Below are 14,948 nucleotides of genomic sequence, written 5' to 3' on the forward strand. Positions count from 1 at the left end.
TATTATTTTAAGCTGCTAAGTTTGAGTCATTTGTGATGCAGCAATGGAAAACAAACATGTTTACTCCTCTGGTATCTTTTTTCTACCCTGAACATTTTGTTTTCCCATCGCAGGTCTTTTAGTTGCTAGCAAATATTTAATTTCCCTACATAGGTCATTATTTGAATAGTTTAAATACGGGTTGGAAAGCATAAGGATAGAAGAGAGAAGGGAACCTCAGTAACAGCAGCTAACATTTATTGAGCATTTACTATGTTCTCCGAGCATTTACACTGTTCCGTTTTGTTTTGGTTGGTTGTTTGTTTTACATATGTATTTGAAGTCACTAAAATAAAGCAAATCCTCTATCTTACAGACTCAGGTATCACCTACTATTTGAAAGTTCAAGTTATGCTACTTTGCATTTACTAAAGACCTACGTTAGGTCCTGTTTTTGCAAACCAAAAGAAATCCAAAGAGCATTTTTACTTTCATGAAAAAAGGGAAAATTGAAAATAGCATTCAGCATTTGTTTTGCAGGGAGCCATTAGTGGAGGCAAGGCCTTCCCAGAGCAGCAAGGATGGTACCACCAAGCTCTTTCCCCAGGAGCTATATTCAGCATCTCATCCTCAAGCCACCATGGCTTTGAACTGGGGCTGTGAGCATCTGTGCTTCCTCTCAATTTATTTTGTGCATCCGTTAGCAAGATGTGTCTGAAGGTATCAGAAAAGCCTAAAAGAGGTAATTTTCGGCTTTTGGGAATGCTTAAAGATGAGTCCATATAAATTAATGGCATTTGCATTTTCGATTTGTTCCATTTCAACTTACAAAAGCTTTCATAGAAACAGCTACTTTGAGATAACAGGGAAAATGTAACTATTTTCACAGAAACCGAGGTACAAAAAGTTTGAGAAACATGTCAAGGTTTGCTCAATCTTGCTCAGCCTAATTTATAAGACTGATTTCCTTGAGTTTAGGTATTATGGCTTCAGAACCTATATTCTTAGCCAGTAAGATTTGTTCCTTCTGGGTAGGAATAGACGATCATGCTTTAGCCATACCTCATAAGATGAAGACATCAGTCAAAAAGTACCTAATTGTATGTGGATTGTTGATAAATCACTATCAGGAATGTACCTCCACAGGGACTGGCTATGCTGGGTCATTCTAGAATTGACTTACTTAGTAACCCCCTTCTCCACAGCATTTTATCTTCACCTCCCATTCACCCACCTCCGAGGGACACTCCAGTAAGGTATAACTTAAAACAGTAAAAGCTGAAAAATACACAAAGCAAAATTCTCATGTGACGTGGAGGCTAGCCAGGAAGTACCATAGTAGAAACATGCCAGAGAAGAGGCCATAGTGGAAAGAGAACAGGAAAGGAAAGCGTCCAGACCAGCTAGCTGATTGTTGGTAAGTAAACTTCCTGAGCTTCTTGGACTTGCCCTTATATAATTCGTAAAGTGGGGTGCATAATATTATCTCACAAGGCTGTTTTGAGCACCATATTTTTAAAAAAATACAGGAATAAGATTAAGGGATTTATAAACTGTAAAATTCTGCAAAAATGGACATGGCTAACCTCTTGTCAGAGAAGTGAGCACATAACATCACTTTCAGTGTCTTGTGCAGGATAATCCTAATGGGATAAAAGTTGGAGACCTCTAAGGAAGCTTCTGGTAAAAATTTCATATTTAAAATGAACTTGGGGGCGCCTGGGTGGCTCAGTGGGTTAAAGCCTCTGCCTTCGGCTCAGGTCATGATCCCAGGGTCCTGGGATTGAGCCCCACATCGGGCTCTCTGCTCAGCAGGGAGCCTGCTTCCTCCTATCTCTCTGCCTACTTCTCTGCCTGCTTATGATCTCTGTCTGTCGAATAAATAAATAAAATATTTAAAAATAAAATAAAATAAAATAAAATGAACTTGTCTGATAAAGAAATAATACTACTCTCTTACCAAGATGCAAAATGTTTTATTCTGGTCATAGGACAGATACAACACTGAAAATAGATGTTTGGAGCTGGTACTTTGGGACAACGCTACCATTTCTTGACCTGTTAGGTCTCCCAGGTATGTTTAAATGGTGAAAAGAACAATTATATCTTGAGGTTATTGTAACTACCTTTTCTATCTGCTGACACTGCATGTGTGTATCCATTTAACCCCAGAAAGGGGGCATGAAAGGCAGGGATCATGGGTGTATCATAAGAGCCTTTTCCAAAAGGCAACATTTATTTTCAAGTGTTTAGATTGCCAAGACAAGGATTTCTCTCCAACGTACAATTCATCATCCTCCTTACTCACTGTAAAATCAATCTGTTCTGTTTGTATGACATAAACAACAAGTCATTTCTCAGGAATGAGGCAGACCATATGTGAAGGTGTTTTGGAAAAGCACAATAGGGAATACGCCAATCAAAGTAGCATCTGCATTTTATTTCAACATCAAATCACATGTGTGTTATAAAAAAGGGAAGTGTATCACTTTTATTAAAGAATAACTTTCCTGTTGTGATGTTTACTGTTAACTCATACCCTCCCTAAGCCACAAACTCAGGTCAGCCACATAAACGACTGGATGAGAACACCCTGTGTGGCCAGAGCCGCATGTGCATTTTACACACACGGAAGTATCCGCCCTCTCTCCAACACCCCATGGCAGAAGAAAACTGACATTAATCCATTATATGTATTTTCCAAGGAATTAGCACTTTCTATTCAAAGTACTGATGAATATCACAGCACCATGCCATTGATAAAAACAGGAAACTATAAAACGACTGGCAGAGTCCTAGGGAGAATTTATGTTTTATAATTGGGAGTGGATTAAGGTGGAAAGGAAGTGGGTTCTAGTCCCATTTCCATTACTTACGAGCTGCATGACCTAAGGCAAGTCACTTAACATCTCTAGGTCTCAGCTTTATACTTGTATAAACAGACAGGGCTGAACTAAATAATCCCCAAGCCCCCTTCCTGCTCTAAAAGTATGTGATTCTCTGGTCACTTACCCACCTAGTTGTATTTGAATAGTAATGGAAACATTTTTAGATTGTCTTGTTACAGAACCTTCTCCCCAGTTGGGAGTCAGGTACCTCTGAAAACTATGTTAACTTCTTCCAACCACTGCCTTGAAGCAGTCGTTAGCACTAACTTCCAGGGGAATTTAACACATAATCTGATTTACTTCTGTGAAGAAGTTACTATGCTGAGATTAAGGTAGGGAACCATTAGGACCCAGGGAAATCTGGTTCACTCCATAGGCAATGAGATTCCACTGCTCTGTCTACACAGGCAGATGAGTGGTCATTTATGTAATTAACTGAATGGACATTGTAAACTTTCTCATTGAAATCTTTTCCCTCATAGGAAAATAAATTTCAAAAAAAAGCTCCCAGGGGAGCCTGTGGGGCTTGGTCACTTAAGCCTCCGACTCTTGAGATTCTTGATGTTGGCTCAGGTCATGATCTCCGGGCCCCGAGATTGAACCCCATCTTGGGCTCTGCACTGGGCATGGAACCTGCTTAAGTTTCTTTCTCTCCCTCTGCCTCTCCTTCCCATTCATGCTATCTCTCTCTCCCTTTCTCTCAAAATAAATCAATAAATTAAAAAATTAATTAATTGAAATGAAGTGAAAAATAAAGCTCCTAGTGGACAATATATTTTTTGAACTGAACAGAAATGCATGTTCTCATGGATGTATGTAATTGTATCCCAACACAGTCTCAATTGTACTTGTAATTTCTAACATCATTTCTTTCTTTCTTTTTTTAAAGACTGATTTAATTATTTTAGAGAGAGACAGACAGAGCACACTTGAGAGCTCTTATGCTCAAGGGAGGGGGGTAGGGGCAGAGGGAGGAGGAGAGAATCTCAAGCACACTCCCTGCACTGAGCATAGAGCCAGACTTGCAACTCAGTCTCACGACCCTGAGATCATGGCCTGAGCCAAAACCAAGATTCTGACACTTAACCAACTGAGCCACCCAGGTGCCCCAGGAATGCCAATATTCTTATTTCCTCTTATTTTTCATGTATTAATTCAATAAATGTTTATTAAAGTATTTGTAATTTATCAATCATTGTGATCAGACCAGAAAGAACATGAGACTTAATTTCTACCCCTGTGAAATTTATTAAGTGTCCAGTCTAATGAAAGAAAGGGACTATGGAACACCTCACCATGGGCCAAGGGGCACAAAGAAAATGTGCAGGGTGTTATGGGAGCATAGAACAGAACCAACCACTGTGCATCCAAATGATTGATGCTGGAAATAAATCTTATATTACAAAAGTATGGAGGGATACATTAGATAGATCATGTTATCTCAAAATATAAGCAAATGACAGTCATCCCATCACACCAGCATGTATCTGGTTGAGAAAATTTAGCAGTTTAACATTTTGGAAACTTTAAAAAAATATGTTGACAGTTTCAAACAAAATAAACTTACATTTGACTAGCTAAAGGTCCTATACATCTTTTTAAAATATTGGAAGCTGTGATTGACTGAAGCCTTAGCAATCTACCAAATTTACCCAAATCAGCGTGTTACAATGAGGAACAGGGGAAAGACAGAAATGTGGTGAGATAGGTCATATAGGAAACAGAGAAAGAAAATGCATACATTCAAACTTGCTACACTGAAGCAAATACTTCTCCCACAATGTCACATATATCTTTGAAGCTGGGTCGTACAGTATTCTGTGTTAAATGCATTTTATGGGGATTTGGAGAGGATTTAGGTAAAGGCTGCCCCAATAAATGATTTACCAGCTCTAATAAAACATCAAGGAAATTGTTCAGATTGTATCTCAGACCAGTTAAAACACAAGTTTATAGAAGTCTCGGCAGCTCCCATATCCTCAATCCTGGTTTAAAAAGAAATGTTCATAGTGGTTAATTATCCCATATTACTTCTTTCTTTTTTAATGGTAGTGATTTCAAAGAAGGGAGAGACTGAAAGTAAATAAATAGGTATGACAACCAAGGGTGGTGGGAGAGAGGGGGAAGCTGACAGATCACTCATTTATCCTTTTCTTCCCTCATTCAGTAAATATTTGATTGCCTGTTATAAGCCAGGCATTCTAGAACCAGGGCCTAGAGACCCAGGAGTGACCAGGTAAGAGAGATTCCTTCCTGACTACAGCTTCCATTTAGTGAAAAAGACATTAATCATAAATCATAAATAAATGAAATAACTCTAAAAGATTAATTTAAACTGGGATGAGTCCTTTTTAAATTTTTTTAAAAAGATCTTATTTATTTATTTGACAGAGAGAGATCACAAGTAGGCAGAAAGGCAGGTGGGGGAGTGGGGAGCAGATTTCCTGCTGAGTAGAGAGCCCGACGAGGGACTCGATCCCAGCACCCTGAGATCATGACCTGAGCCGAAGGCAGAGGCTTAACCCACTGGGTCACCCAGGTGCCCTGGTATGAGTACTTTAAAGACGAAAACAAAGTGATAAGGAAGTAAATCATTAGAGGAGGGGTGGGTACCTCTTTCCGTAGGGTAGTCAGGAAAGCCCTCTCTGAGGAGGCAAAGTTGATGCTGAGGCCTGCAGTGTGTGCCACTAACTATACTATTAAGAATGAAGAGAACATTCCAGATACAGGAAGCATCAACAGTGAGGTCCCTGATGTGATAAAGAGCTCGGTGTGTATGAAGGCCAGAAAGAAAGACAGATGTGAGAAATGAGAAATCTTGCCAGTATCACCTTTGGCCTCAATCTTAACCTTTGGAAAAGACATTTTCTTCACATTTTATTATTATTAATGTTAATAATATTAATTGCCTTTATGAAAAATCTACATGTTAGATTGTTATATATAATCTTTGAACTTCCACAAGAACCACAGTATCCAAGAACAGGTATTATTATCCCAGTTTCATACAGGATAAAATAGCTTCCAAGAGGGTAAGCAAATTGTTTACAGTTACAAGCAGCGGCAAAACTGGAACCCATCCTCAGGTTTATCCATAACACCTACGTCCTTTCATTTCTATTAATTTGTTTGTTATATTCAACAAATATCTGCTAAGCCCTACGCTAGGAGCTGTGTACTCAGAAATGAATAAAGCAAAACATGGTAGGTTATGTCTCCAAAGATGGCCACACGATATCTTCCAACCCAGCATGCTGTTTTGTAATGCTGCCTTTCTGCTCTCACATCAAGAAGCAGAATCTATTCCTCCTTTGCCTGACCCTGTGGCTTGTTTTGACCAATAGAATACAGTGGGAGTTGCCATGTAACTTTGAAGGCTTGACCTTGAGATATCTGTACTTTCTACCTTCTGTGCTTGGAAAGATGCTACTTGGACCCCAGGCACCATGCTGATAAGAAGCCCAAACATCAGCAGAGAGAGACCCATGTGGAAAATGAGGACCACAGTGAGAGCAGGAACCAAGATCGCAGACACATGGTCCCAACAGAAGTATTCAAGCCAGACCCCAACCACCGGAGCCACCTTGCTAAAGCCCCAGAACATGGTGGAGCAGAGACAAGCCTTCCATGATGTGTCCTTGCCTGAATTCTCAACCCACAGAACTGTGAACAAATAAAAAGGCTGGTGTTTCAAGACACTCAGTCTTCAGAGATTCATTATGCAGTAATAGATAAACAAAACACATAAGGAGCCCCAACCTGATAAAAGCAGTAAGCATTAAAAATACATTTTTAAAAAAAGACTTTATTTATTTATTTGACAGACAAAGATCACAAGTAGGCAGAGAGGCAGTCAGAGAGAGAGAGGGGGAAGCAGGCTCCCTGCTGAGCAGAGAGCCCGATGTGGGGCTTGATCCCAGGACCCTGAGATCATAACCTGAGCCAAAGGCAGAGGCTTAACCCTCTGAGCCACCCAGGTGCCCCAAAATACCTTTTTTTTTATAAAAAGATTTTATTTACCCATTTGAGACAGAGAAAGAGAGCACGACCAGGGATAAGGGGAGAGGGAAAGTAAACTCCCTGCTGAGCCCAATGCGGGGCTCGATCCCAAGACCCCAAGATCATGACTCAAGCCAGAATTAGGAGCTTAACCAACTGAGTCACCCAGGCATCCCAACCATAAAAATGTCTAAAAAATTATGTGCATGTCATGAGTGAACAACAGAGAAATATTTATGTCAGTGTAGAGCAAGAGTGAAAAACTTTTTTGGTAAAGAGCTAGATAGTAAATATTTTAGACTTTTTGGGTCAACTGCTCAATTCTGTTATTGTACAGAAAAACAGTCAAAGATAATATGTAACCAAACTGCTAAGCCTCAGTTCCAGTTTTTTTGTTTGTTTGTTTTCGTTTTTGTTTTTTTACAAAAAACAGATGGAGAACAGAATTTTCTTGGGACCTGTACTTGCCAATCCCTAGTCTAGACTTAGAGCATTTCTTGTATATTATTTTTCTTTCTAGAAGAAGTATGCATATTTTTCATCTTCTGGGCTTCTTGGCTCCCATTCCTACATGATATTTCTGAAGCACAGGCTTCCATCTCTTGATTCAGAGCGTAACTCATTAGTTAGCCTGGAGCCCCATTTCAGTTGCTTCAGGAAAGCATTGGTGAAAAATATTTACTTTGAAATTTACCTAAAGCCAGTAGAACTTATTAAAACTGTGACTGGATAAATGAAATTTAAGCTGATACTATCTCTTCCCAGTGGTGGTTCTGGGATGGAAGAATGAATAAGAGAACATGTTTGGGACTAAGTCACAAGGTTGGTAATTGCTCATTGGGGAAACCATTCAGAGCAAGGATCTTGAGGTAGGCAGGGAGGCAGTGCTGTGGAATGGATGACTTTGAATATAGCTCCTTGATCTCTTCTTTCCTGGGTTACTCCATGTGTCACACTGTCACTTACTGGTGTTCATTTCCCCATCCCTGATGAATCCCACCATGGCACAATCTTATAATCATTACTTCTAAGAGGCTCCATTTCTCACTCTTTTATGCATTTTTTTAATATTTATTATATGTATGCTTGCAGAGACAGATACACCTGTATATACACCAGCAGGTAAAGAGAGCAATAACTATCATCTGCTTGAATCTTAAGAGAACTAAGGTTTACAGCACATTTCCAACTCCAACTCCAGATGCTACCCACAATACACTGTCACCACTTTTCCACAGCATTCCTCTCCCCAAGATTTGGCTCAAACTTTTTATGAGAACATGTCTCCATTTTCAAGGAAACTTGGCCATCAACTTCTCTGCGTGTGTAGCACTTTATGCATTTTTTTAAAATATCACTATCATATTACATTGATGTTTTTAAGCATCCATATACTTTATTGGACTATGAGCTTTCCCAAGTCAGGGTACATATCATAAAGCCTGTAATAGACATGCAATCAATAGTTGATGAGTAAATGAATAGTAAAAGAATATGATGAATAAGGATTTGTTTAATCCAATGATTTACATGTGAAGATAGAAAGACAGGCTAAGTTACTTACCAAACTGAAAATCTGTGCTTTTCCAGTTCCTCCAAGTAAGATAAATCCTCTGCATAATCCTCAACTTCTGTAGTTCTCCAAGCAGCTGATTTTTCCTTCACTGAGTGATCGATCAGACTTTCTCCCTTATCCAAGAAATTAAGGAAACAAAACAATAAAGTATATTAGCAGATATCAGATAAAAGGTTTACCTGGTTTCAGTGACATTTTCTCCAGAATGACTTGTAGAATCATTGATCATCTAGAAGCATAGCTAGCCATGGTTTTTGTATTGAAATGATCGTTTTACATTCCACGTTCTCTCACTGAATCAACATGTCTCTACTGGCAGACCGTCATGTTCAATTTCGCATTATTTCACATGGAATAGCCTCTATAAATTTTGTTGGAATTAAAAAAAAAAGAAAAAAAAACAAGGTCATGGTATTTGTATTGTCAGAACTACTGGTTTCAAGTAAAGAAAATGCATTATAAACTGCTTTCAGCAAAAAGGAATTTGAAAGAAAGTTTGAACAATCAGCCTATGGAGAAGGAGGGAAGTAGCTGAGGAATCAAAGGCCACTAGGACTCAGTCAGTCTTTCTCCTTCTCTGCTCTCTGCTTCAGCAGGAAACTTCATTCTAGCCTTGCCACGAACAGCTTCTTAGTTCCATAGCTTGTGACTTTCAACAACATATTTAAACTCAGGACCATACAATGTCTGCGGGAGCTAATTTAGTAAACTTCAGTGAATCATGTGACCTATTATGATGTATCTAGCAAACATATTGTCTCATTGGAGAAACTGAGTCCTATCATTTAACCAAGGATTTTTAGGAGCCCCATGATGATGAGGAGTAGAGAGTAGGAGCAGTTAACCTATTTGGGCTCTTCCTTCCTTATTCACCAAAACAGTTCAACTTCCATTGATTTATATATTAGGGTCTTTTGTAAGATTTTATTGCAAAATGTTGCCAATAAAAATTCATTTGAAAATCAGTAGTTTATGGAAAAAAGGAAAGTAGCCATAACTAACATAAATATTAGTTATGGCTACATTTATTAGTAATAACTAACACTTTTATTAAAACTTTTCCTGTTTTGTTTTTCCTTATATTCTTCTCAAATGTATTTAATTATCATTTGTAAGAGGACAGTTACCTGACATTCTTTGATACCAGCTCATACAAGTTTTAGCACGACTTCAGGGTTAACTATTTTGCAGTTGCAAAATGTTGCTTTGAATTCAGAGGTTGCAGTAACCAGGAGAAACAGAATGAAACTTAAGTGGAAAAGATCTGTCATCAAATCTCTAGTGAAGTCAACAAGGCTACTTCTTTTTTTTCCCCCTTTTTATTTATTTATTTATTTACTTACTTACTTAATTGAGAGAAAGAGAGAGAGAGAGCAGAGGAGGAGCAGAGAGAAAAGGACAAGGACAAGCAGACTCTGCACTAAGTACAGAGCCTGATGCAGGGCTCAAATCCCACAGTCCCGAGATCATGACCTAAACCAAAACCAAGAGTGCTACACTTAACTGACTGAGACAACCAGGTTCCCCAAGGCTACTTCTTTTAATATGAAATTGACTGATTTGATTACCTTAAGAACAAAATCCAATTATGACAGCCATTAATTTAACTACTGTTTATTCTTGCCAGGCCACCATCACCAGGGCATTACACAGACAGCAGACTGAAACACCACCCAGGTCTTCCTGTGAAAAAGGAAGCTTAGCCTGGAGTTTCAGCTTGGAGGATAAACTTTAGGTTTCCCATACATAGAGGCTAAGGAAGCACCTTCAGGGAAAATAAACATGGAACACCACCCTTGCCCACCAGCTTAGCCTCACTACAGCTTGATAAGAACTCCAAAGCAGAGTTCTACAGTTGTCTGGGGTCCTGATGTTATGGAACTGCTATCCAGGGAATACCTCCATATCTCCTGGTCTGGAGGCCAGCAGAGATTATGACTGTGGTTCCACAGTACTATATATATTTACATACTTTAAAAGCTGTTGCCTGAGGGTCTGGCTTCCAATTAGCCTGAGAAGAAGTACTAAATGAGATTATCTCACTTACAAGTCCTCGCATACCCTCAACAGTAGGGGCATATCAAAATAAATCAGGCAATTTATTGGAGGTAACCATATCCTGGAGATAACTAAGAGCTTAGGCAAGGTTGAGTGAGAAGGATCATCACCTACACAAGGCCATTCCTTCAAGAATGAGAGAGGTAGCCATTTCACCAATACATAGGGACAAACAGAGAGTCAAGCAAAAAAATGAAACAGAGAAATGTGTTCTAAACAAAAGAACAAGACAAAAACCACAGTAAAAGACCTTAATGACGCAGACATAAGTAACCCATCTGACAAAGAATTCAAAGTAATAGTCATAAAGATGCTCACTGAACTCTGGAGAATGGATGAACACAGTGAGAACTTCAACAATGAAAGGAAACAGGAAAGTACCAAGCAAAACTCACAGAGAAAAAGAATGCTGAACTGAAGTGAAAAATACACTAAAGGGATTGAACAGCAAACTGGATGAACTAGAAGAATGAGTTAGGGAGCTGGAAAAGAAACAATGGAATTCACACAGGTGGAGTAGCAAAAAGAAAGACATAATTTTTAATAATTGGTATAATTAAGGAACCTCTTGGACAACATCAAGCACAATAATATTCACAACATAGGGGTCCCAGAAGTGGAAGAGAGAAAGAAAGGGGAAGAAAACTTATGTAAAGAAATAATGACTGAAAACTTCCCTAAGTGAGGGAAGGAAACGAACACCCAGATCCAGGGATCCCAAAATTTCCAAATAAGAAGGACCCAAAGAGAACCACACAAAGACACATTATAATTAAAATACCAAAGTTAAAGATAAAGAGAGAATCTTAAAAGCAGCAAGAGAAAACGAAATTGATATTTACAAGGGCAACTCCATAAAACTATCAGGATATTTTTTCAGTAAAAACTTTGAAAGCTAGAAAGGAGGGCATGACTATTCAAAGTGCTCAAGGGAAAAAAACTTCCATCCAAGAATACTCTACCTAGAAGATTATCATTCAGTTTTGAAGAAGTGATGAAGTTTTTCAGATAAGCAAAAGCTAAAGTACGTTATCACAACTAAATTGATCTTGTCAGAAATGTCAAAGGGACTCCTTTAAGCTGAAAAGAAATGGCACTAATTAACAACAAGAAAATATATGGAAGTAAAAATATCACTAGAAAAGGTAAATATATGGTAAAGATAGATTAATCACTCCTAAAACTAAGAAGATTAAAAGACAGAAGTAGTAAAGTTAACTAAAATTACAATAATTGATTAAGAAATTGTATGAACTATATTAAAAGTGACAACAAAAACACAAAATGATGGAGTCAATAAAAATGTAGAGTTTGCGAGTATGTTTAAATTTAGGTTGCTATCAACAAAATAAAGTGTTATATACTTAGTGTGAAATAGGTAAATCTCCTGATAACAACAAAGTGAAAACTTACAATAAATACAGAAAAGAAAATGAGAAAGGAATTTAAACTTAACACTACAGAAAGTTATCAAATGACAAAGGAAGTGAGAAAGAGAAGAAAGGAATAGAGAAGAACTACAAGTACAGCCAGAAAATAATGAACAAAATGGGACCAAATACATACCTATCAATAATTACTTTGAATGTAAATGGACTAACTTCTCCAATCAAAAGACAGAATGTCTGGACACATCAAAAGAGAGAGAGAGACACTTCTATATACTGACGATACAGTATGAACTATAAGACACTGATGAAAGAAATTAAAAATGACACAAATAAATGGAAAGATATTCCATGCTCCTAGATCGGAAGAACAAATATTGTTAAAATGTCCATACTACCCAAAGTTTATAGATTCAGTGCAATCCCTGTTAAAATTCTAATGACATTTTTCACACAACTAGAACAAATAATTCTAAAATTTGCATATAACCACAAAGGACCCCAGATATCTATAGCAATTTTGAGAAGAAAGAGCAAAGCCAAAGTTATCATGCTCCCTGATTTTAAAGTATACTACAAACTTTAGTAAGTAAAGTAGTAAGTATACTGGTAGTAAGTATACTACAAACTTTAGTAAGTCAAACAGTATGGTATTGCCATAACAACAGACATTTGGATCAATAGAACAAAACAACCCAGATATAAATGCACACATATGTAGTCAGTTAAATTACAACAAATGGAGACAAGAATATATGATGAGGACAGAATGATCTCTTTATAATGAAATTATTGAATAACTACATGCAGAAGATGGAAACATGACCACTTTCCTACATCATGCAAAAATTAACTCAAAGTAGATTAAAGACTTGAAAGGGAGATCTAAAACCTTAAAACTCCCAGAAAAAACATAGATGATAAGTGCCTTGACAGTGTTCTTAGCAATTTTTGTTTTCTTTTTTGGATCTGACTCCAAAAACAAGGGAAACAGAGAAAAAATAAATAAATGACACCACCTTAATCTAAAAATGTTTCTGCACAGAGAAGGAAACAAACAACAAAATGAAAAAGCAACCTACTAAATGGAAGAAGATATTTGTAAATTATATATCTGATAAAGGGTTAAATCCAAAATATAAAAAGAATCTATATAAATCAATAACAACAGCACAAATTCAATTAAAAGATGGGCAACAGATCTGAATAGAGATTTTTCCAAAGAGATATATAGAGATGGGCGACAGACATGAAGACATGCTCAAAATCATTCATCAACACGGAAATGCATCACAAGAAGATTTACCATATACCTGTAGGAATGACAATTCTCAAAATAACAAAACAAAACAAGAAACAGGTGTTGGCAGTATGTGAAGAAAGGTAAATCCTCATGCACTATTGGGAATGTAAACTGCTGCAGTCACTATACAAAAAAATCTTCTTCAAAAAATTAAAAATAAAGTTATTTGGGGAACGGGGTGGCTTGGTCAGTTAAGTGTCTGACTCTTCTGTTTGGCTCAAGTCATGATCTCAGAGATATGAGATAGAACCCTGTGTCTGGCTCCACAATGAGTGTGAAAACTGCTTAAGAGTCTCTCTCTCTCTCTCTCCCTCTCCTTCTGCCTCTACCCCCACCTCTTGCTCTCTGTCTCTCTACCTCACTATAAATAAATAAATTAATTAATTAATTAATAAAATAAATAAGTATCATATAATCTAGCAATTCAACTACTGGATTTGTATCTGGAGAAAACAAAAACACTAAATTTGAAAAGATATCTCCATCCCTATGTTCATTGCAGCATTATTTATAATAGCAAAGATATGGAAACAACTTAAGTGTCCATCGATGGATCAATGAATAAAGAAGATGAATGAATAAAGAAGTATATTATATAATATATACATATAATGTTACATTCATATATATTATGTTACTTTATATCTTATATATATATTATATGTTACATTCATATTTATTATATATATGAATATATATATTCATATATATGAATATATTACATGTTACATTCATATATATTATATATATGAATGAATAAAGAAGTTATATATAACATATATAAATATAACAGAATATTTTATATATTATATATTATATTCACCTATATATATATGAATGAATAAAGAAGTTACACATATATATAACATATATATAAATATAACAGAATATGACTCAGCCACGAAAAAGAATGAAATCATTGCCACTTGCAACAACAATACCTTTATGGTATTATGCTTAGTGAAATAAATCAAACAGAGAAAAACAAATACTGCATTCATTTCACTTACAGGTTGAATCTAAAAAAAAAAAAAAAAAGAAAGAAAGAAAGAAAGAAAGAAAGAAAAAGAAAAAGCAAACAAAAAAATAAAACCAAACCCAGACTCATAGATACAGAGAACAGATGGTAGGTTGCCAGTGTGGGGGTGGTGGTGACTGAAATAGATAAAAGGATTAAAAAGTATAAATTTTCAGTTATAAAATAACTAAGTCGTAGGGATTAATGTAGAGCATGGGGAATATAGTTAGTAATGTTGTATCAACTTCATATGGTGAGTGGTGACTAGACTTGCTGTGGTGACTATAGCAAATGTCAAATCACTATGTTGTCACCTGAACCTAATTATACTATGCCATGTCAATTACACCTCAATAATTTTTTTTTTGCTTTCACTATTATTTTTTTTAATTTTATTTTTTATAAACATATAATATATTTTTATCCCCAGGGGTACAGGTCTGTGAATCGCCAGGTTTACACGCTTCACAGCAGTCACCATAGCACATACCCTCCCCAATGTCCATAATCCCACCCCCCCTCTCCCAACCCCCCTCCCCCCATCAACCCTCAGTTTGTTTTGTGAGATTAAGAGTCACTTATGGTTTGTCTCCCTCCCAATCCCACCTTGTTTCATTTACTCTTCTCCTACCACCTTAACCCCCCCATGTTGCATCTCCTCTCCCTCATATCAGGAATATCATATGATAGTTGCTTTCTCCAATTGACTTATTTCGCTAAGCATGATACCCTCTAGTTC

General features: G+C 36.9%; 1 protein-coding gene across 1 annotated transcript in view; it reads right to left on the bottom strand.

The window, feature by feature from the left end:
* The window catches only part of LOC111156682, a 181,648-nt gene that overhangs the window by 71,649 nt on the left and 95,051 nt on the right, over nt 1-14,948 (bottom strand). Inside the window, exon 8 of the mRNA XM_022517711.1 lies at nt 8,431-8,555. Within this exon, the coding sequence (XP_022373419.1) occupies nt 8,431-8,555 (125 nt within the window). The remainder of the gene's footprint in view (nt 1-8,430; nt 8,556-14,948) is intronic.

Source organism: Enhydra lutris, unplaced genomic scaffold (assembly GCF_002288905.1).
Source record: "Enhydra lutris kenyoni isolate GAN:26980312 unplaced genomic scaffold, ASM228890v2 scaffoldscaffold48, whole genome shotgun sequence".
Taxonomy (NCBI): Eukaryota; Metazoa; Chordata; class Mammalia; order Carnivora; family Mustelidae; genus Enhydra; species Enhydra lutris.